General features: G+C 38.0%; 2 protein-coding genes across 2 annotated transcripts; one reads left to right on the top strand and one right to left on the bottom strand.

Moving 5' to 3' along the window:
• Positions 1-5,709: 5,709 nt before the first annotated feature.
• neto2b (neuropilin (NRP) and tolloid (TLL)-like 2b) lies at positions 5,710-14,040 on the top strand. Its single transcript, XM_061035146.1, has 12 exons — positions 5,710-5,895; positions 7,307-7,363; positions 7,527-7,679; positions 8,391-8,639; positions 8,769-8,816; positions 9,377-9,504; positions 9,939-10,040; positions 10,996-11,122; positions 11,527-11,640; positions 12,503-12,633; positions 12,740-12,832; positions 13,501-14,040. The coding sequence occupies exons 1-12, from the start codon at positions 5,868-5,870 to the stop codon at positions 13,948-13,950; spliced, it is 1,680 nt and encodes a 559-aa protein (XP_060891129.1). The 5' UTR covers positions 5,710-5,867; the 3' UTR covers positions 13,951-14,040.
• A 2,509-nt stretch (positions 14,041-16,549) lies between these two features.
• si:dkey-30c15.2 (uncharacterized protein LOC558938 homolog) lies at positions 16,550-22,987 on the bottom strand. Its single transcript, XM_061035147.1, has 12 exons — positions 22,866-22,987; positions 22,713-22,756; positions 21,807-21,870; positions 21,158-21,289; positions 19,022-19,126; positions 18,866-18,915; positions 18,659-18,781; positions 18,502-18,547; positions 18,319-18,390; positions 18,075-18,228; positions 17,858-17,940; positions 16,550-17,763 (listed from the first exon to the last, which is right to left on the bottom strand). Exons 1-12 carry the CDS (start codon positions 22,896-22,898, stop codon positions 17,608-17,610), a joined length of 1,062 nt encoding a protein of 353 aa, XP_060891130.1. The 5' UTR covers positions 22,899-22,987; the 3' UTR covers positions 16,550-17,607.
• Positions 22,988-23,684: the final 697 nt, after the last annotated feature.

Below are 23,684 nucleotides of genomic sequence, written 5' to 3'. Positions count from 1 at the left end.
TATTTTCTTGAATTTTAATGATTTATACAGTAAAAAGCCATGTTTTTTAATAGGGCAAATCACACTGATCCATAATCAAACCCCACACGTGTTTAAGTAAGGATTGCACTTCAGCTAATTGTTTGAGTTAAAATTGGTAAACTGTTGAAGTTGAATCAGGCACAAAACAACTTGATCTGAAAAGTACTTTGTCATTTTACTCCTCTCTGTTTCCACTGCCTCCTCTTCACTCTCTCCTCTCTCTCTCTGCTTTAATCCTGCTCGAACCATTGGCCTTCTGTCCCAGAGTCTTTCGTTGTGATTGGCCATATGGCATGAGAGAGAGAAAGAGCGTGGGAGAGATTTAAGGAGAGCAGAATGTTTAAAATGAATGAAGATATTGTGCTGGTAAAGAAGGGGATGATGCTGGGACATAATGCCTTCTCAGTATGTCGTCAAGGGTCATAGGATCACACACTGTGCTTCATCTTTTGGCTAAACCTCTTTTCTTTCTGTGTAGCAACCAGAAGGACACATAAACATCTTGAGATGTCTGAGTTTAAGATCTCTTTTAGACTCCACTTGGATTGATGCAAAACATAAAAAGCCAAATAATCCCAGTTTGAAAGCATGTTTTCAAAAACAACACAGAGCAAAATTCTTTAAAGGATAGGATAATACTTTATTGATCCCCAGAGGGGAAATTCGGGCGTTGCAGCAGCACAGACAAGAAAGCTCAAAATACACATTAAACAGAATAGATAAGATAAATAAAAAATAAAAATAGGGGTAAAAACACGCCTAGAGTGAGAATATTTTCATGAACTTTTTGTGAATGTGATTTAATGTGTGCTTGATTTTAATTTGTTGTTTGATAATCATTCCTAACTCAATCCTGACTTCGTCGTGTGGTTGCAACTAGATCTTTGATATTATTGCTTTTCTTACATTTCGATGACGTTTTTTACTAAAACACCAGTGCAAAGCAAATCACTGTCTCACAACGGCCAACGACAAACTCACAGTATAAACTCCGTCATTGGTGACGCGCTTTGAGTGTGGGCTAGAGCACGCTAAGGGGTAGAGAAAGAGCAGGGAGACAGGGAGGCGTCTGATTGGTTCATCAGATTGGTACCTCGTGGCAGACATTGGTCGAAGTTTTTACAGACTTACAAACGGATACAGATGACGGATTGTCTGCATTCCTTTTTCAGAGAACATGAGTTGTTAATGTCTGTCAGGACCTAAAGACAATTTACACCAAAATCTTAAAAAGTGGATCTGGAGAAAATTGCAAAACCTGCCTTTAATGAAATAATTCAAAGTTAATGTAACTAATAAACACTCTATGTGGCTTGGTAAAGATCAACCCTTGAGTAACTAGAAAGTATTGTGTACTTAATCTTAGGAGATATAAACTAATCACCTGTGAACCAACTCATCAACATCTGGATAAATAACTTTCCTTATCTAATTTATAAGATGCATTCACGGGAACTCCTTAGTGACAAGGTTTCTCCACTCCACTAAAGGTAACAGATACTAGATTATTAAGGGAGAAGTGCATGTCCTTACTAATTACTTCTTTCTATGACATTCAAGACAACAGCTGGACCTCAAACACAACAAACCTCTATGTGGATCTGTTTAAATACAGAGAGGATCTTTCACTCGTGCATTGTTTAGATTGTGAAGAAGAAGAAGGGATAGTAATCAGTTTAATCATCTAGATGTTTTTTTACACTAGACTTTTGCTTTGGGCTGTTTCATTGGCTTATTCGTAGTTTTGACATTTCCTTATCCTTTCCTGTTCCAATCTGTTGTCACATGGGCCAGAGATAAGACTTGTATAGTATGTGGTGTTTGTGTTTACTCTCAGAGGATGGGGATGGGTGCAGCCTGGCAATGAACCTTAAGCTGCCGACTATTGTGGCAGGACTCATCTTGTGGAGGTTGATTGCATTTCATATCAAAAATGTCTCAGATGTCTCCGGTGCCTTAAAGGAAAGATTGGAAAAAGTCAATTATGCTGATTTAAGGGTTATGTCGCCTATACAGGGAGTCAGTGGCCCGTGCATGCAGATGATTAGTCGGGACTTAAGCGACAGCTGTAATATCAAACTCTGTGGCAGGGGCAGAGGCAATGTGAGGACAAAAAAAGTAAAGCACACAATCAATGAGATGTTAGAAGTCAGTGGGATGCAGTAATCTGTTCCACACTATTTGAAGTGGGGGACTTGTAGGCTACTTCCTCATCAACAGTAATAGGCCAAATCCATGGGGGATTTCCTGCCAGTCTCAGGCTGGTGGTAGGATGTTAATGACTTTTCCCGGGAAGCTGATAATAGTGCTTTCTCTGCTTTCTAAATTTGTCACTCTGTTGTGTTTAACTGCACAAAGAAAATCAAGTAAGATCCTATACCCACCAAGCTCCTTGTTTTTTCATATAATGTTATTTTCACTCATCTTGCTTGTTTTATTTTTTTTTAAAAGGAGGAAAAAGAAAGATTAGAGGGTAGAAAATGAAGTTCACCGAGCAGAAACACCTGGCTCACTCAGCTAGAGACTGTGCCAAATTAAAGATGTTAATTTCATCCTTAAGCAGGCGCTAATAAGAGCAATCAACCGCCTGGTTGAGACTCCAATAAAAATGCTAATTACAATCCCAATGAAGAGTTAAAGGGGGCCTTATCATTTAACACTACTTTAACCTGTGCCTTCCTTCCAGTGGTTTGGCACTACATTCTCCGAAAAGGTGTTCACATCACAAAAAAAGATGTCTGAGCATCCCTGTGTTTCAGTTCACTTCTTCTCTCAAATATAATGTATACATCTGATCTACAGCTGAGGGTTAAATGTTGGTACTTTTAAGGATTAACGTTGATGAAAGAGAATTCAGTGACTAACACTGAGACCATACAAGTAGGTATTATTATTAAAATAATAATAATAAGGGAGTGAAGCAGCTCAGACAGGTAGGAGTAGCCAGGTTTATGAGCATTTAATTTGGTGCAAACCTGTTCATTCTTAAATTCAAATTGTTGTGACTACTACAATTATGAGTCAAAAAAACGCAAAATACATCAAAGAACTGGCATGTTAACATGCAAAAATGTTTCTTAAAAGAACAAAAAAATCGTTTTGTGAGAGAGATTAAATTCATTATAAGCTCTTCCAGATGCCTTTGATTGAGAAGAGATGTTTTGTTGAATGGTTCTGACAGACAGAGAGTCCTCTCACATGCACTGTGTAGAGTTGTTTTTCTGGAGTTTTTTAAAATCAGAAAGCGCAGAAGTGGAAAAAGACTTCAATGACAACTCTGAGTTCCAAAGGCTCCTCCAACACTACAGAAACTCACAGGACTCAAAGGAAACACAGCATTTCCATTTTCATTTTTCTTACTTCTACACAGAGCTTTTTCCTTCAGTAGCAGAGGAGGTGTATTCTGAGGAGATTTGTGTGATTGAGTGTGTCAGTTTGTCATGCGTTTGAGTGACAGGCAGGCAGTTATAGCTTTCTGTGGTCATCTGTGACAACTGGTTTTTTTTTATAGAGGCTTGTTGGCAACCTGTCCCCTCACACTTTCACACAAAAAAACCTCAAAATGAGGTGCAGCAGTCACTGGAAACCAAAAAGCACCCCCCGGGTAATAAATAATTCATGCGTCTCAAAGACAACACTTTCACTTTTTATAATCGAAGTGTCATTGTTAAGCTCAGATGATGTAACTTTATGCATGTATTTTCTGGGAGAGTTTTTCATATCCTGCCAAATTATTTTCCCCCCAAGGTTGTTTCTGCAGAGGAACGATTGGCCCCACCGTCCTGAGTAATGATGGCCATGGAGACTGTGAAAATATATCCCTGGGCTTTGTGATAGGATGTTTTTGCTCTGTGCTTTGCCTCTTTTTTTAATGAAGTTTGGTGGCTGATATTCTGCTGTACTTTATTTGCTTTGAAGATTTTTAGGCAGAAAGAATGCAGACATGGACATTTTGTTTTAATGACCCATTATTATCATAAAAACAAGACGAACAACAGACAGGCTTTTTAATATGATAATTGTTTCTTTATTAACATATATTGCATACCCTCTGCTGCTAAAGGTATCATCCCGCAGATGTTACAGTATAACAATGAAATGTTTCTGTTACAGTATATTGACTTCTGTACGATCAGATTTTTAAGTTTCAGCTCATGATGTAATAAGTTGTCAATATTAAAAAGCTCAACTGCATATAAAGTTGGTAAAATTAGCTCCACTTTCACCAACACTGAAATTCTGCTCATATGTTTATCTCAGTAAAAAGAAAAAAAATCATATCAATTATTATACAATGTAATGATAAAACACAGTCAGTACCTATTCAATTGTATGACAATTTAATTTTAAGTAATTTCAGTAATTTATTTCAAGGATAGCCCCTTGAGATGCATCATCTCATTTTCGAGGGGGTCCTTACAAAACATAAATATAATCGTCAGTAATACAAAATCAAAATGAAAGGTAAATCCAAAACATAATACCAAAACATTTAAACACAGAGACACCCACACCACACACATACACACACACACACACACACACACACACACACACAATCACTCATACTTAATGCTCCCCCAAGCCTAGCCACCCACCAACCAGCCAATATTACACAATCAGAAAAAAAAGAAAAGAAAAGAAAACATCTGCAATAACATACATGTAAAGGTAGAGGTAGAGCTGTGTACACCCATGCACAAATATGCACCATATAAATGCATATACATTTACTTTTGGTACTTTATGCAGATAATTTGCGACAAACAATTCTCTGCTTTTATTGAATGCTTTATTATGCCACTTGTGATAGAAATACTACAGTCTTGCATCAATAAAAACAGAAGTTAACTTGTAAATATTAAATCAAATAATCTTTGTTCAATTCACAATTGTTGTTTTGATATGTAGTCCATCCATTAGCTAGATTAAATCAACCCAAATTCACTTCTTTGACAATAACATAACAACTTATTACTTTGCTTGTTTACTTTCAAAAAGAATGAAGATCAATATTAAAGTCTGATTAAAGTGGCTGCTGTTCAATTCTGTATGTTCTGCACAGTTTAAATCTCCATCTGCACCAACTCATCTTGTTTTTTTTTTTTCAGGTTGCATTTCTGAGTGTCCTTCCAAGAAATGAGAAAAGACAACAGGATGGTCGTCTGACTGTGTGCTCTGCATAGAAATGTAAGTGTTGACTGATTTATACTTCGTTTTTTGGCTCTAGTGTCCTGTGTGTGTGTGTGTGTGTGTGTGTGTGTGTGTGTGTGTGTGTGTGTGTGTGTGTGTGTGTGTGTGTGTGTGTGTGTGTGTGTGTGTGTGTGTGTGTGTGTGTGTGTGTGTGTGTGTGCGTGCGTGCGTGCGTGCGTGCGTGCGTGCGTTTGCCTTCCGGACACTTGCCCTGTTTCAGCTAATTACATTTTTAATAAAAAGGTTAATTCCTGTTATCTTAGCTACGAGGAATTTATTTTACGTATATTAATAATATTACTCATGCTCAATGACACGCATGCGCAGTATGCTGTCCCCCCCCTACTCGCGCCAACTGTGACCAATCTCAAAAGCGCGAGCAGCCGCAGACAGATGATCTGTTTATTTGAGAGAGGACGGATCAGCCTCTTAATACAAACATCAGACGGTTTGGTTTATTCAATAATGAGGGACTGATGATGAATCAGAAGTTCATCCGCACCTTTTAGCCCCAGAAGCGTCTCGGATCGGATTAAGGATGAAAAGGTGAAAGTTGGATTTTGTAAATCTGACACGCGCTAATCCGAAACAATTGATGTGAACGGGCGAAGTGATGTGAAGGAAACACAAGTTTGACATCAAATCCAAGAAAAATGACTTCGGCTGAGAGGATGCATGTGGGTGAGTGGGATTTTTTTTTAAATCAGGTTGTCTGATGAAATGGATCTGTTTTTCTTTCTGTGTTTTATTAATCAAAGAATGAATTTAATAACCTTTTTACAATTATTATTTCCCCCGAATTGCAGTTTTCTTCGCAGAGGTATTGTCTTGCAATTGTGTATGATGTTATCCACAAACGTTGTTGTTTTGCTCAAAATATTTCCAGACTCAAATGGAAGTAACCTCTGCTGTGAAAATGTGGAGTAGAAGACTCACGGTGCTGAAGTGACAGCTCCTCACATGAACATGTCGGTGTCTTCTGCTTTTGCTGGTATAGCCTTAAAAAGAAAAATCTAAAAACAAATTTTGCAAGCAAAAAGTAAACGTGGAAATTATTTTTTTTAAAAAGAGGGAAATCTCTTTCCTTGCTTGCATCAGCATGTGGTGGCTTAGTTCTCCCGGACAGGAGGATTTATGCTGCTGATGCTGCCTCAGGTCTTCCTCCACACAGACACAGAATAAATATGATCTCTTTGAGAGAGGTTCAGAGGATTAGACTTGAATGAACAAAGAATATCAATCCTCCCATGAAGTGGTTAGTCAGTCACTTTTAGATGAAAGTGTCGCTTAAATTTGCCTAAATCACTTAACTAAAAGAACATTTAAATTGTTTGTTACAGACCCTGCTTGATGCATATTTCAAAAACCTAACCCTAACCCTAACCCTGCTTACAGATTCCTAATATTACAATTTCAAGAGCCTTTTATTAATTTTCATTTATTCATGATCTTAGAAATAATGATTACTGCGCTGAGAAAATGATGGAGTCTATATATTTTTTTTATCCAGTCCCTCCAGTTCACAAGCAGCTGCAGCCACATTTGCCAGACACACTGAATAAACATCCGCAGTGTGCATGTGAAAAAAAAAAACTGCTGTCTCGTGTTTAGCAGTTTGTCAGCGGATGTTGGGAGCAACATGCCACTTTGGTGAAAAGTCAAAAGCAAAAATTTGAGTGGCCGGGTGTCCTTGGGCAACACGGTCCATTTAGGTCATTTTTTATTTTATATAATAGACACAAATGTGGCATAAGGTATTATTCCAAGATACAGAGACTCTTCTGCACACCATTAAGACAAGTCATTTATGTCTTACTTTAGTCCACTGTCTGCTCTGTTACACAAACAGAAAAAGGAAAAGTAGGATGTAATAACAGGAAGAAGAGTTTAAGTAAGCAGATGGTGGACGCAGCATGTCCTCCTACTCTGTCCTTTTCACCCATAGCCTGTATACATTCAGAGAGATTCAGATGAGTGCACAGAGACTGCTAAACACAAATCCTGCTAAGCTCTCTCTCTGTTTTCTTTTATTCCTTGATTGTAAGCTTCCTCACATTCTTCCTTTCCTCACACATGTCGACTTCTTTTACAGTCTGGATTTTTCTCCTGTGTGTCGAGGAGGGATTTTCCGTGGCACAGAAGACCAAAGGTATAACGGATATATTTACTACCAGCCTATATATATATTTAGAAATGGAATGAAAGATCAGTGAAGCTCTTGGCTGGTCAGTTATTTAAACGCCTTTCAGATAAGGATTTTCTAGTGTCATTAAATCGTTTTTCTTTCATAAATTGTGTTTTTTGTCAAACAGATGGAGGATCGAAAGCGGTCCGACCCTCTCAACGGCCACAAAACTCTCGCAACTGTGGAAACTGGGTGCGAAACACAGAGGGAGGCAGCTTCAGCTCCCCAAACTACCCCAACACGTACCCTCCCAACAAGGAGTGCTTGTATGTACTAGAAGGTAACGACGGTAACACAAGTCTCTGCCTGTTTGTTTCACAGCTGAGGATAAAACTTTCATTTTTCATTACTGGTTGTCATACTGGATCTGATACTTTTATAAGCGCTGGTCTCCAGGAGATTAAATAACTTCAATCTGCAGCCGTTCATAAGGTTGCAGTTTTTAATCCATATGATATAATATGCTTATTTTGATGATGAATGGTGTCAGTCAATTATTAAGCAAAAATGTAAAACATTTGCTTGTTTTCGCTTTTCTTGTGAAGATTTTTTTTTACTTTTTAAAGATTTATTTTTGGGCTTTTTGTGCCTTTTATTAGAGAGATAGGACAGTGGATGGAGTTGGAAATCAGGTAGAGAGAGAGAGTAGGGAATGACATGCGGGAAAGGAGCCACAGGTTGGATTTGAACCTGGGCTGCCCGCTTGGAGGACCACAGCCTCCACACATGGGGCGCGCACTAACCACTGCCCCACCAGCGCCCCAATTTTTTAAATTTTTTGAAAGTTATGTTGGTCTTAGACTGTCGGTTAGAATAAAGAAACAATTTGAAGGGCTCAGTGAAATTGCGGTTTCTCACTTTTTTAGAAAGACACCTTCAATATTTCTATTTGGAACATTTTTTAAATTGAGGCAAAAGTGTGTCTATTTGTGTATTCTTTTAGTAGCATTGTATCCCTGAATGATGTGACAAATCCCTCCGCCTCTCTCAGCAATGCCCCGCCAAAGGATAGAGCTGCTGTTTCACGGGGCCTTCTACGTCGAGGCGTCGTTCGAGTGTCGTTTCGACCACATAGAGGTGCGGGACGGCCCCTTCAGCTTCTCTCCGCTCCTCAATCGATTCTGTGGCTCGGCCAGTCCCGGACTCGTACTCTCCAGCGGCCGCTTCATGTGGATCCGCTTCTTCAGTGATGAGGAACTTGAGGGGAGCGGCTTCCAGGTGCAGTACACCTTTACTGCAGGTGAGGGACATTCTCATCTTGTCTGCTGAAATTACATTTCATTCAAATGTCTCTGCTGTCGCTAGCATATGTCTATACTTCTATATGGTATGATATCTCACTGTCTGTCTCTATGATTTCCCCCAAAAGACCCTGAATTTCATCTGCATGTGGGAGGACTCCTTAACCCAATCCCAGGTAGAGAACCACACATCTTAGCCCACAAAACAATTTCACATGTGATTTTTCACACTTAAATGTAGAAATCAAGTATCTCCTCTGAAAATAACTCTGTGAGTCATGACTGTCTACAATGGGTGTAACACCCAAGTCCCACTGTCTGTGATGTTTTCAGAGTTTTCAGAGTCCTATCTTCAGTTTGTTTACATCGCCCGGACGGCCGGCTGACTCCTCCCCTCGTGTATAAAAGTTGTTTAATTGAGGGACTAGAGAAAAGAAGAATAACATACTGTACTCACTGCTTAACTGTGTTTCTAGATCACGCTCATTTCAGGTAAATTTACATGCAGTGTGAAGATACGAGCATAATAAAGATCGCTAGCATTAGCATGCTAACACAACAATGCAGCGCGAGTTGTTTTGGTTTCATGCTGGTGCTCAAGGGTGACATCTGCAGGATCAAAAAATCACATATAAAGCCTTTAATGTGTTATGCAAAGTCACCTCTAATCTAATTTTCTCTTTCTGTCTTCCTTCCTGTTTGCTCTTATGCCCTCTGTTGCTCTCTGTGGGGTCAGACTGTCAGTTCGAGCTGTCCGGGGCTGACGGCATGATCCGTTCCAGTCAGGTGGAGGAGGAATACAAAGTGAAGCCCGAGCAGGCAGTGGACTGCATCTGGACTATACGAGCCCCAAAAAACCACAAGGTACTGCATGTTTAAGGATAAAGTTATATAATACACCAAAAAGGTCTTTAACACAGAATTAAGAAGACGAGAGGATGTGATTCATTGGAAAACAACATGAAAAACAGCCTAGTGGTTTAAAAGATGAGTCTCCAGCCTGCAGGGTGTTTTGCATCCCGCATAGCTCTTCATCCCTGCAGACATTTTTGTGATGTGCTTATTCCGTATTTTGCAGTGCACTGCCTATTACACAAACCTTAGATAAATACCCTTCCAGTCTTTTAGTCTTTTAAAACCAAGATTACATACATATGACACAAAGGTGTCAAAATGAGGATTTTACGACCAATCTTTTAAATGCAGTGATACAGTACATACATGAAACGATTTTGTGATTGCTAAAAAAAAAGATGGAAGAAAGTGTTCAGTAAATCCCTCTTCCTTGCATCATCTAGATTTACCTACGCTTCCTGGAATACCAGATGGAAAACTCAAATGAATGTAAGAAGAACTTTGTGGCTGTTTACGATGGCAGTAATGCCATTGAGGACCTAAAGGTATTTCTTTTTTTTTTTAATTTACAGAATTCACTCCTGAACGTAAAGTCAAAGGCCCTTAACCAAATGCACTTTACTGGTTTTTTTATTTGTTGCAGATTGTTTTGCATTAAACTCTCAGTTGTCAGTTCATTTCACCTGCAGCTACAGAGCAGGGTTCATTCTTTCTCTCCTTGACATTTGCTCTCCTTTTTCAATTTTAATACTTGATTTTTAAAGGTGCACTATGGCGTTTTGTTAGAGAAATGTGAAGGTTGGAGAAATGTACAGATTATGTGGTATATGCTCTATATCAGTGATTCCCAAAGTGGGGGTTGGGACCCCATGGGGGGTCGCGAGACACTGGGAGGGGAGTCGCGAGTTTCCTTCCAAAAACAAACGCAAACTGGAAATGACTTGAAATGACATATGTTACCTATTTTTGTGAAATTACATACAAAAATGTTGTTTAATTAGTTTAAGGCTGCTGTAATTTTTATTGTTGTTCTAATGTCAGTGTTTGGATCGGCCCATTAGTGCGTGCTGCTGTGTGCACTGTTATGTTTTAACCACTTCCAGGGACAGAGGGGGTCCCCGATCTCTCGCATCGTTATTTTGAGGTTCGCGGGATGAAAAGTTTGGGAACCCCTGCACTATATGATAGCCTACATGCTATATGTTGATAACGCGTTACACAAACTGTCCTCAGAGGAAAATCTGATCCCTGGAACACTGTTTGAAGATAAAAAGCTAAGTGAGAAGTTATGGTGGTGGGCCCACAACAGTGAAACCGTAACTCTCCTGGTAGCTTTAAAGCTCCAAACAGAGTTCCAGGGAAAATATATCACAGAATAGTTTCCCTTCTCCAACTTTCAAATGTCAATACCAAATCTACACAGTGCACCTTTAATTATAGCAACTGTTCTATACACCTCGGTGTCTTTGAGACTACTCACCCAAACACTTTACTTTGCAGGCCAAGTTCTGTAGTACAGTAGCGAATGACATCATGCTGGACACTGGATTGGGAGTGGTGAGGATGTGGGCAGATGAGACGAGCCGCCTCAGCCGCTTCCGGATGCTGTTCACTTCATTTGCTGACCGTGAGTTTTGCCTTTTTTGAGATGATTGATAATCTCTGGCGTTTTACATGTTCGCTTATGTCCTTGTTATTTAGTTTCTGTAGCTGTAACAGGATGAGTACAGTATGCATTTGCTATAAATGTATCAGGTTTGTGGCAGCGCCCTCATGTGGCCTCTGTTCAGTACTACCACGGCTATTCAAAATAAAGTTGTGTTCACACTCTTGTACAAAATACGTTAAATCACATTAAATCGTACAAAAGTTCTGGGTTTCCATGTCTACTTTTGAATGAGTCTGTCCATTATTTTATTCAAACTTGATGAATGGGATCCCTTTTATCTAAGCCTGACCTTTTATGACAAATAGATGAAGCTGCTCTAACCTGCTCTGTTCCACACTGATGTGTCTGTGTTTGTGTTTCAGCGCCCTGTGCAGGCAGTTCATTCTTCTGCCACAGTAACATGTGCATCAACACTTCTTTGGTGTGCAACGGCATACAGAATTGCGTCTTTCCCTGGGATGAAAGCAACTGCAAAGGTACTCCAGTTGTTGCTAAAGCACTTCTGCTATTCTCTGCTTTGCTGTGCTGTGTATCAGAATGAGTTGTGTCGCGTTATGCAAGATGATGCAGGCCGTGTCCTGTCTCTGTTGTGTCACATTGAGCCTCCTTGGAATTCTGTGGCTATAAATCTAAACCAGTTTTTCCCAAAAGTGTGGGCTGCGGCCCCCCCTGGTGGGCCGTGTTGGTACTGCAGGCGGGCCGCGAAAAGCCTTCAACCAAGTATAAGAATAAAAAAATAAATATCACAATAATGATGATTTACCATGAGTCAACCCTTTAAGTGATTAGTAAGGCGTGTCATGACTATTCATGGACATATTGTTTACTAAACTTTTGTGTCTATCTTGCCATAATGTCATGTTGTCATGTCCAATAATTGACCCTAACTGAAAGTTATAGCTGTAGTCATAACTTTTATTTTATAACGGGCCCCGCAGTAATTTTGTATTTCAAAGTGGGCCGCGGCAGTCTTCAATTTGGGAAAGGCTGATCTAAACAAAATATAAAGACAGGCACTCAGGCCCCCCTCTTTTCTTAAATGATTGATCAAATGTTGTATTTCTATTTTCACCATGATACCAGAGGGAGCATGTTGGGAAGAACATAATATTCCTTCCAATTTCTTTGGCATGAAAATAAAAGATCTCATTATCTTTAAAGCCTTTCCAAAAGACCTTCAAGGCCTTTATTTGGATGACTGTTAATCAATGTGTTGGCTGTTGGTAACAGACCGTCCTGACCCAGAAACAAGTAAATCACTGATGTAATGTCACTTCCCCCTAAGAAGTCCTGCTATTTAATCACACTTGTTCCCCTCTCTTTATATCCATCATTCAGAAAAAAAGAGCAAAGGTGTTTTTCACCAGATCACAAAGACGCACGGGACAATAATCTGTGTGTCTACGGGAGTGGTGCTTCTGCTCCTCATCGTCTCCATCCTGGTTCAAGTCAAACAACCGCGAAAAAAGGTAATTGAGATAATAAACTTGTTTGGTATTTGTTTGTATCTGAATGTTGAATCAATTTGGTGTAAAATTTCATTTAAATCTTAATGTATTCTAATTGTATTTAAAGGTGCTGGTGCGTAAGAATAACCTGTTCCAGCGAGGAGACTTACAGGAGGCGTTTGACCCGCCACATTATGAGCTCTTTACTCTCCGGGACAAGGTTAGTCTATGGAGTTAGATCAGTGTCAATATTCACAAATGCACACAGAAGGATTCACAAATGTATTTCAATGCACACACAAATATATTTAATTCTATATAAAGACTATTTGTGCTGGTCAGATTAAAGATGACTTAATCAGATTGTCTGATAGCTAGGGCTAATCGCTGTATGAGCAGATGTAACGCTAAAGTGATCACATTAAAACGTACCCTTGAATCCACGCTACTGTGATTGGCTGAATGGGAAGGAGACATCTGATTGGCTACAGACATTTCCCTGCTGAAAAAAATGCATTTGTGAATCTAACCACGGCAGGGGAGCCTCAAAAGTCCCACACACAAATGCAGTGAGGTTCAGTTTGTAAATGCAGAATGAACAGTTTATATATTTGTGGATTTCTATTACATATATATAAAACTATAAATATTTGTGTGAATCAGAAATATATTTGTGAATCTTATTTTTTTATTTGTGGATTTGTTTTACATTTATATAGAATTAAATATATTTGTGTGTGCATTGAAATATGTGTGAATCCTTCTGTGTGCATTTGTGAATATTGAGACTGATCTAACTCCATATTAGTCTGCTTACTGTATTATTAGTTTTTAGGTGTGAGATGCTTTTTCAAGTAGCGAATGTAACATCGTCGTTATTATTTGTAGGAGATGTCGGGTGATCTCGGAGAATTATCAGAAGAGCTTCAATCCCTGCAGGCGCTCAGGAGATCGTCGTCAGGCTCACGGTGCGTTCATGAACACCACTGTGGTTCTCAGGCTTCTGTCAACTCCATCAAAACCAGTCAGCCTGCCCATGCCGTCGGGAGGGGATCCTTGGAGCTCCCCCCTTTCCGAGGGGACTTCCAGAGCTCCTTGCCCCCCTCGAGGGACTTGCACAGCGGTCTGCGGAAAAAAAGCTGGCCCAGTATGAAACCAGGTCGGATACAGGGCCATCACGGTTTAGAGGAAAGAGGACTCGGGCGGCAGGATCGAGTGATGGAAGAGGATGAAGACGAGGGAGAAGATGGAAGGTACGCTGTGTATGTACGCAGAGCAGGAGGACGAAGAGGGAACTATGAAATGGCCCAGCAGAGATCTCTGTCCATGGACTTCTGATATAAAAGGCGAGGTGGAATAAATTCAAAAACTTTTTTTAAAGTATGCCACACTTTCAGGGCAGAAAACAAATAAGAGAAGAGAGGAGGCTTCCCTGATTTGCTGTTCCTGATTTGACTTCCCTGATTTGCTGTTCACTAACTGAAACAGTCGACCAGGAGGCTGAATCGTTTTTTTTTTTGTGATCTGTGTTTAAGTAAAGAAGGTTTCAATGCTGCGTAGTGTTCTTGTTATCATTGTATTTTTCTTTCATATATTTTACTGTAAAGCAGAAATTCAGAAGAAATATGTTTTTAAACAATGTTTGAGTGTTTTGAGAAAAAGAGTGATGACAATTTAGCAAACAATGATTTACTCAAATCTCAGTTTTTGTGAAATCAGTTTTAACCTGTGTCAAAGATTAAATATATCTCCCCTCTTGGTTTAGGGAAATTATTTCTTTATTTCAATATGACATCAGTTTTAGCACCAGGTATTAAATGACCATCAGCAGGTGAGGAGTGACACATGTTCTTTCCCAGGATGTAGGTGTTTGTTGATTTTGAAAACATGTTTCCCACAGGTATTGTCTGGACTGTCCCTCTTAAAATATACAGTAAGTCTCGTGTTGTATAATTCTGTTTTATAAACTCCAAAAAAACCAAAGAACATTTTGGCATAAACACATAGCATTAAACACTAGAAGATTTTGTTTCAACATCCTTTTTGGCTAATGTAAGCAGTAGTTAACAGGTTATAAATATGTTTTTTTGAGTCTTACAACAACAACAACAAGAAAACACGACAAATCAAAAAACCACAAATCACAAAACAACAAATCAGATTGACATAATTTTGTTGTGTTTTCTGATTTGACATGTTTTTTATTTATTTATTTTTTGATGTGTTGTTTTATTTATTGTTGTGTTTTTTTGATTTGTTGTGTTTTTCACTTCACGGCCACCGTACAAACTGGAAGGGTTCCAGCCACAACACCTTAGGATGGGTATTGCACACAGTGTCATATTTTGTATGTATACTTAGGGCTGTGCCAGCTTTGATTGGCAGGTGGGAGTTTCCAGCTGTCAGTTTGCTTTTTCAAGCTTTTGGGTTTTTTTTTTTGGTTTTTTTCAATTTAAAGGTCACTTGGTGCGATGCAGGATACCTAAAAAAATGCACACCCTTCCTATAGGCAAAGTGAATAAAACTACCACATATTTAATGCAGCTAGTACAATTTACAAGCTGTCAATACAGAGAAATAAGACTGCTAAGTCACACCTGTGTCTTTTGTTAATTTACACAGGTGCTGGTTGGAATTCACCTCATAAGATTTATGGTAGCATATTGTATAACCATAACAAAGAACCAGCAACGGGTTTGTCATTAACAGACCTTGTGTTAGAAAACATAGAAGACAGTTTCATTTTTCTTTTTTGGCCTCCATGTCCTGAACAAGCTGTCAGCACAGAGAAATGTACCTCCTTTTTCTATTAAGTGTTTCACAGGTATGCTGGCTGGGATGTTTCTAGATCGTGATGTTGCGTAATCTAATTATGTAACCATCAAAAGTTAAAAACAAAACATTTTTTCACTGCCACACCTTTCAAAGCTTTGTGTTGTGTGACCAAACTGCTCAGACATCCATGAAGCCAGAGGATGTTTAAAAATCCAGACACTCATTTCTAAGCCACAGCCTTGGTCTCAAATCATAATATTTCTTGATCATACCGTACAACTACAAATAAAAAACCCATCCCATTCAGACCTGGTCCCTTTTATCAGCCTGGTGTTCCTGCAGGTTTTGAGAAACCAAAGCAGGTCTCAATAAGAGGCCTCTGTGTATTCGCCCTCTCTACCCCACAGTGCAGCAGGTTGGAATAGACGGGCTGTCCTCCGCCTGTCTTGTAAACTTAACACACTTCATAATTACGTAAAGCCATGCATGTGTTGTTTTACGACCTTATGTACAAGAGGTAACCGTGCTCAGGCCTGGTTAGTCCTGGAGCAGTGTGAGTGCAGGCCAGCAGAGGGAATAGGGAGCGGGGACAATGTGAGTGCGGCCTTAAAAAGCAAGATCAAATTAGTAATTTGTAATATCAATATTCATATTTTGTACAATGTTAAATATTCTTTCTGGTGTACATTTATAATGTTATTGTCTTTCCCATATTTTCTGTGCAGGACTTTTCTTTGATAATAATTAAAAGCCTGTCTCATGACTGGTCCCAAAGAAATGCAGCGTCATATCATAGACTGAAGTAAACAAAAGCCCAGGCTAATGATTCAAGTTTTCCGGGGCATACAGAAAATCAAATGGGCAGATAAGAAATGAAGCTGCGATGTGTACAGTTGAATACATGAAAATGCAGCACAGTATGGGTTCTAACAGTGAGTCAGTCATAACCGTGATGTTTGATCTTTTAATAGCGGCTCATATGCACAAGATCTAAAAATAAAAGGTTTCTTTTTGTTGGCTATACTTTCTACTCATGAGCTGAGTATATGGATGCTTTTTCAGTTGCACTGTGGAAATCATAAAAAGGAATCCGATATCAGGCGGAACATGTAGGATACTACAGTAAATCGATTAACCTAGAAAATACAATCAGGTCAGTCGGTGTAGGTGTATACTTGGATTTTATTACAGTAAATATAAAATCATTTGAATCTGTGATAAAACCATATCATCATACAACAGATGTTCCTTATTCCTTTCTTGAATAAAAGGTAAAACAATGGGAGTAAAAACAGCTTCTGAGGATAAATAAAACATCGTCATGGCAAAATTTTTTTTTTTTTTTTTTTTACAGACATACAATATTTGAAACTCTAACAAGCCTTATTTTGTTTTGTGTTCATCATTCCCATGCAGGTGACTACATGGCCACAAGGAAAGGCATAACTATAACGAAACATCAAATTTAGTTTTAGCAGTGCAGCAGAGAAATGAGTGACTCAGGTGAGCACTTACATAAGCACTAACAGGTTGGCTGGCATGCCGTAATACATTAACAGCTCGTCCTCCAGAAACATGTTAAAACGTGAACAACGAGTTCAAGATATTAGAACATGAGGGTGCACTCCTCTTTGTGCCAATAAACCTTACTCGGTGTGTAATGTCTCCGCCTTTACTATTGCTCCAGCACATACTGTACGCTCCTGAGACTGAACTCTGTGTTATCAGAGAACACGTGCTTCTACCATGACACAGCAAAGACTGCAAAATATGCAAAACCTGACAAGTTTCTCCTCATTTCTTTCATCAAAAACAGCACTGACGGTTGGATAACAAGTCATGATAGCAGCTAATCTGCCAATATAAATAAATAACACAATAGAATTCATGCAACAAAGAGTTAGTTTTGAGCTTTAAGCTACATTTACAGCATTAAATGCATAAAAACATAAATTCATGCATTTATCCTGTTTGTCCTCAATGACACTGAAATATGAACCTATGCACTTCAACATTGTCATAAAAAAATCAGCCTCTGCAATAAAAAACTTTGGTCAATGCTTGTTTGATTTGTGTTTCATTTATCCTTTTTTCTTTATCTTCAGTCTAAAACAAGGACATTTTATATTTCAGTCCTGATTTGGCTGAAGTCAATAAGATTGTCTTTTCAGTCTGTTTTGTTGTGCCACAGCACAATATTGTCTCTCAGTGCATTTAACGTCAACAAGACGAGCTCCTCAGCGATTCGTCAAAGAAGGCTAGGCGGTCCTGTGCCACTAAAGGTGTGTTCTCCCCGAGAACAGCTTCAGTGAAGTTCGGCCGTCCCCAAGCATAAACCATACTGTTAAGGAAGCCCTGAAGGGACACACTGGCAGCCTGAATAAAAAACAACAACAACAACAACGCTGTAAACTTCAACTTAGACACAAGATGATTATTCAAATTGTCTCTCTTGGTGTCTGAAATGTACCTGAATCACATAAAGGAAAAACAGGCTGCGTTGTTCGATGTTTGTCCACAACATCAGGCAGGACAGGAGAATGAGGATCAGAGCTGGAGTGAGAAGAAACACAAGGCATCAGTCTGATGCTGACTTATGATGATGAAATGTGTTAGGTTAACTTTTAAAGTGTGTGTGTGTGTGTGTGTGTGTGTGTGTGTGTGTGTGTGTGTGTGTGTGTGTGTACCTGGTGCCCAGCAGAATAAGGTGACCATGACCATATTTCTAGCTGTAGAAAACACTCTTTTGATTCTCCTTCTTGAACGTGCATCTCCCTCTGGGGGGAAAAGTCCCTCGTGCTTTTGTGTTTCATACCATTTACTAATATCATAGTAAATAATCTGGAACAAGAAAAAAGACGATCAGCTTGTTCACATGTAAATATAGCTTAAAAGTATGTAAATGAAACAGCGTGATTGGGTACGACTTACAGAGCAAGACATCAGCACTATTATCACAATTAGGAAAAGAGAAACTCCGACAATGGAATCGTGGATGTCCTCCTGAGTTAAAAAAAACAAAAAAACATGTCACAGCGCTCATTAGTTAAAACTGCCTCTGAGATCTTTTTTTTTTTTATGATTTACTATTTCACAAAACAGCTTCACACTCACAGGATGAGAGCAGGAATCCCTCCAGACATGCAAGAACAAAATACAGCTGTGGAAAAAAAAAAAGAAAATCAAAAGGTCATGTAGACAAAATCATGGACACATTTTACACTTAGTTCGTCTTTAAACACAAATGACTTCAGGGAAAGTTTGTACTCACCTGGTGCAGTATTGGCTATCATTACGGACGATCATGCTGATTGAGTCAGCTGCTGGAGTCAGATCAGCTGTCGTGATGAACGGGGTTAGCACGTATACTGAGTACATTGTAATGGGCAATAACCTGTGACATCAAACACAGAGACACAATTAGATGTGCACCATGGTACTTGGAATTAAAGCTTAAAAAATCAGTAAATAAACTCACCACACGATGGCATATACAGGTATAGCCACCATATTCCTTCTACACTGACTCTGTAGACCAGACAGAAAGAGAGAGAAAGACATTATTCAAATTTAATTCAAAGTGTTTTGGAGTGTTTTGAACAAATTCAAGCCTACAACACAGCGGACACCCCACCTGAGTTCCCTCGTGTTCTGTTGGTCTTGCTCTCCACCCTTGGATTGAACTCCTGGATTTCCAAGCGTAGACCATCACCAGCAGAAATGAAATGAAATAAAATGTCTGCAACAGAAATGGACAAAAAACCCCACACATGAATAAATGTGCTCGGGGTGTAGCAGTACTTTGTAAGCAGTGATGAAATGTGACAAGAAGCTAAAATGAACTCCTCAACTCTCTTCTACCTCTCAAGTCCCCGTTACAAAGCACCTTCTCTCCCTCCCCTTCTCTCTTTCTCTCTATCGCTTCTTTCACTTCTTGTATCCTTTCTTAGGTATTTCATATAGTTTTGTAGTTTTGCTGGTTGTAGTCTATTGATGTCTTAGTATTTTGCTGTCTTTATTTGCTTTATTTGTTTTATTTTATTTTTTACTGTATTTTGTTGTCCTGACCTTGTCTGTTTGTTTTTTTGTGCCTCATTTGTTATGTATATATCACCAGTTTGTCACTCTATTGCACCTAATAAAAAAAAAAACATCATTTAAATTATTAAAAAAAAAAAAAAAAATTAAATAAAAATTGTCCTTTGTGGTAAATTAACTTTTCTGAGTCTGAATCTCTGTATTGTCTCAGTCTCAGACTGGGCCGACTCCGGATTTTAAATCAAGACCACCACTGTCATTACTTTGATTAGAAGGAAAGGCTTCTTATTAAAAATAAACAAATGACTTCAATTCAATTCAATTAAAAAAAAAAAAAAAGAACATTAAATGAGGATCACTTGTATCTAACTAGTAACATGTCAGTATTAGCCGACTTAAAACATATGTCCCTTTGCTACTCCATTAACAGAAAAACTGGGGTTTGTTGCCAAACCAAAGTTTTGTTTAGTCGCCCTGAACGTCAAAAACACAGCATTTCAAATAACACAACCACATTTCACAAAACACAACTCAGTTTAACAGAACCATACCTGAAGATAAAGACCTGCTTGTAAAAAAAAAAACCAAAAAACAGAAAATTGTTTCTGTTGTTTCTTGTTTAGAACGTGTGCATTTTTAGAAAAATGTTCAAAAACGAGACTCACAATATTTCCTCAATTCACATTTAGAATAAATACTTTTGAGGCAATATTTGGCCTAAAGGTATATTCTGAGTACATTAACCTCAAAGTTGCCTTTTTAATCTCTGCCAAAGAAGTTGACTTTGTTGGACTAAAACTCACTGTGTCCGCAGGAATAGAGCCGCCTTAGGCCTTTTAACAGAGATATAAAAATGTAAAATTCAAATCTCTTATAATATACTCCTTTAAAAAGTTTATAATGTAGGATCTTCTTAAAGTTATTTTATTAATTTGTCCTTGTTTTTTCAATAGAATTAGAGCTTTAATTCAATGCTTATTTGAGCCCACAGATTCTATTTTCATGTAAAAGAATAAAAGTATGTCAAATGTCAGGGAAATTATAAATTTTTCTTCATGGTCTCTTCATTTTCATCTCTATCTGTTAAGCAAGAAAACATAAATATTACTGCTTTGATTTCATACTGAACTTTTGAAAAGGTCACATATTTTCCATATCTGCATTTGGAAATAAATCCACAGTCTGAGAAACATTCTTTTCTGTGTTTGTTTTCTGTAAAGTCAATATCAACTCTCCTCATATCTCTTTAAATAAAATGCTATTTTAGAGAACTTAGAGATTTTAAATTTGATGCAGTTTACAAAAGAATTTAACCAACATCTTAACACTTTAAACAATACTATGAAGAAGGGGCTCCACCTTTCTGTCTTTAAAAAAAAGTAGAATTAACTGAAGACGTAAGAAAGCAAAAGCAATATAAGAAGCAATGCTTTCAATTACAACTGGAATAACACATCTCATTAAAGTCAAGTTACTCAGGCAAAATCATGAAGTGATGAAATGTTTCACTGTGATAGCAATCTGATCTTTAACCCTGGAAACCACAGACACAGCTGAGACGTACTAAAATCAAAGTGGACATGTTTACACAAATCACTTTTCATCTCGCTCAAACTCTCTTCCATGCTTCAGAGGATTAAACGTCAGATATGACACCCTCATCGACCCAGAAGGCATTTTATAAATTATAATGAGTCATGAAGGGGTCAAACAATGTGAAAGTGTTGCTCACCAGTGAAAGAGGCAGGAAGTATTGACAGATCTTTACACCACTTTCAGTGCTAACTTTGTTCAATACACTAGTGGTCATGAGGATCAGAGCAGCGAGGAGGTCTGCCAGGGCGAGCTGCACCAGGACGTGCACCTACAGAAAAAAACAAACACAAAGAGGATGTTGCTTTTCTGGAAAACTCTATGAAACAACATTTTAACAATTTCCATGCAGTGTTTTGTGCTTCTGGAAAATGTATTACAAAAACACACTAAGATACTATTAATATGTACAACCATCAAATATATAAAACTTAATTAAACTTAATTAATTTAACACAAATATGCAGTTACACAAATACACATTCTACCTGCACATCTGCCCAAGGACATTGTTTTATATTATATTATATTATAAACACTCTTTCTTTTCAAGTCAACGTTTATTTAAATTAACTTTTGCACCATTTTATATCTTATTTCTGTAGTTGTATCACTAGTGTGTGTACACTATGCATATTTTGAAGTGTTGTATGAAAGAGCCTACAGACTTAAAGATGTCATTGTCAACTGCTTCTTTGGAACCGTTGTGCACTGTGACACAAATACTTAAAAGTTCACAGACACAGGTATGCACATATACAAATATATTCAACCTGACTCTGACTTACCTGTTCTTTTAGCTGCCTCCATCTCACCAGAGAAACCACCAGGACAGAAAAGCTCCCAATCAAACTGCAGAAAATCAGAAATGTGACGGGTATTAAATATCACTGCAATTCAAGACAGGGTTTATGTATACAGCATATTCAAAACAACTTCAGTGGACCTTTAAGTTCTGTACAGGCTTAAAACACAATAAAACAAATATGAGTGAAACGAACATTAAAACACAACACTGCAGCGGATAAATGCAACACTTTAATGCATTCATGTTCTCTACCATGTATTAATAATATTAAAGTTAATACTGAATGCATTTGAAAACAGAATGTAACTTGGAGTCACATTAATACTAAACCTAAAGTTTATTGCAGAGGTCAGAGTGTTTGAGGATGAGACAGACTTTTATGTCTGAAGGAAAACTTGTGACACTAGGCGTAAAAGCTGTAAAATGACACACACCGTGAGCTTAACCTTGCACTTGGTTCAATAAAAACAAACTGAACGCACAGTCTTTAGCAGCAGTTTGTCTTCTTGCTTTTGCCTTTGCTGTCTTTGAAGAACGAAAGAAAGAAAGAAAGAAAGAAAGAAAGAAACAAACAAACAAACAAACAAAGAAAAAGTGAAAGCAGCTGGGTGAAATAAAGGAGGGAGTTTCCACTCCAGTTTTCACTACCTAAAAAAATATATTTTTGGTTTTGTAGTGACTTTGTCTTTAAAAAAAATATGGAAAGATAGAATTGAGGAAGCAAATTTGCATTAACATCATTCTGCTAGTATGATTAACCTAATGTAAAAACTGTTAATAGGCTATTTATTAATCAGGTTTTTTATTAACTTGTGATAGGCTACATTACAGCCATTGTAAGTAAGGCATATTTAAAATAAAAAACAAGTATTAGGAAGCACGTTACCTTGGAGTGAGTAACACCAAGTACTCAGTTGAAAGAGCATCAATCTGAAAAACAGAATGTAAGATATTTTTAGAAATGCACCCTCTTCCCGTATTAATATGCACTGAATCTGCTGTCATTGTCAATTAATTTAAAAAAATTCAAAACGCCTACCTGATGATCACTTAAAACACCGTTGAGTCCCATTTCTTTCTTTCTTATCCAAGTAGAAGCGTATTCAGCTCTTAAACTCCAACAACCTGTCTCTACAGGTGAAACTGTGATTCCTTATCCAAGCACACCTCTATAAAGACTGCACCTCGTCACGTGCTTCTGTTTTGACTCCACCTGCTTTGAGTATGCTTTATTATCAAAACAGCAGAACTGTATAGCCTACGTCTAAGAGGGAATCCCCAAGGATATTGGGAAAGTTTCTTGTCTGTCCACGAATATTTCAAGACAGAAATACACATAATTATGGGAAATCCGAAAAAAGATGTATATGCCCATGTAAATCTCTGCAAGATACGTTATCTTCCATGTATAACTGATTAACTCACTCTCCATTTGCATCGAGTGTCAGCATAAAGCAAACAGGTGTACCACCTCACAGGAAACCGGTATTATAGTGCCATCTAGTGGTTAAATTGAGACCTACATTTTCGACGTATGATGACAATTTGTGAAAATAATTTAATCGTCTTTTCGACTTGTACCAGCTAAAATTCAGACAGTTGGCGCCAGGTATTCATTACGACGGAGGATTAGGGCCACGTTAAAAAAATAATTATTATTATTATTTCGATTTTTTTTTTTTTTTTTTTTTTAATTATTCTCGTAAATGTACGTGATTAAAGTCGTAAATGTACGACTTTAATTCTTTATTATTAATACTTTAATCTCGTAAATGTACGACTTTATTCTCGTAAATTTACGAGAATAATACAAAAAAAAATAAAAATCGAAATAATAATAATTATTATTTTTTTAACG

The sequence above is a fragment of the Labrus mixtus genome, chromosome 4, assembly GCF_963584025.1.
Source record: "Labrus mixtus chromosome 4, fLabMix1.1, whole genome shotgun sequence".
NCBI lineage: Eukaryota > Metazoa > Chordata > Actinopteri > Labriformes > Labridae > Labrus > Labrus mixtus.
This window is presented reverse-complemented; position numbering and strand designations above follow the sequence as displayed.

What these genes read in the sequence shown, in the direction of transcription:
- neto2b (XM_061035146.1), top strand. Translation starts at nt 5,868, where the DNA reads ATGACTTCGGCTGAGAGGATGCATGTGG. An exon ending in ATGCCATTGAGGACCTAAAG is followed by an intron (nt 10,041 to 10,995) that starts GTATTTCTTTTT and finishes TTTACTTTGCAG; the next exon opens with GCCAAGTTCTGTAGTACAGT. An exon ending in TCTTTACTCTCCGGGACAAG is followed by an intron (nt 12,833 to 13,500) that starts GTTAGTCTATGG and finishes TATTATTTGTAG; the next exon opens with GAGATGTCGGGTGATCTCGG.
- si:dkey-30c15.2 (XM_061035147.1), bottom strand. Translation starts at nt 22,898, where the DNA reads ATGGGACTCAACGGTGTTTTAAGTGATCATCAG. An exon ending in GATAGCCAATACTGCACCAG is followed by an intron (nt 18,548 to 18,658) that starts GTGAGTACAAAC and finishes TTTTTTCCACAG; the next exon opens with CTGTATTTTGTTCTTGCATG. An exon ending in GGGATTCCTGCTCTCATCCT is followed by an intron (nt 18,391 to 18,501) that starts GTGAGTGTGAAG and finishes TTTTTAACTCAG; the next exon opens with GAGGACATCCACGATTCCAT.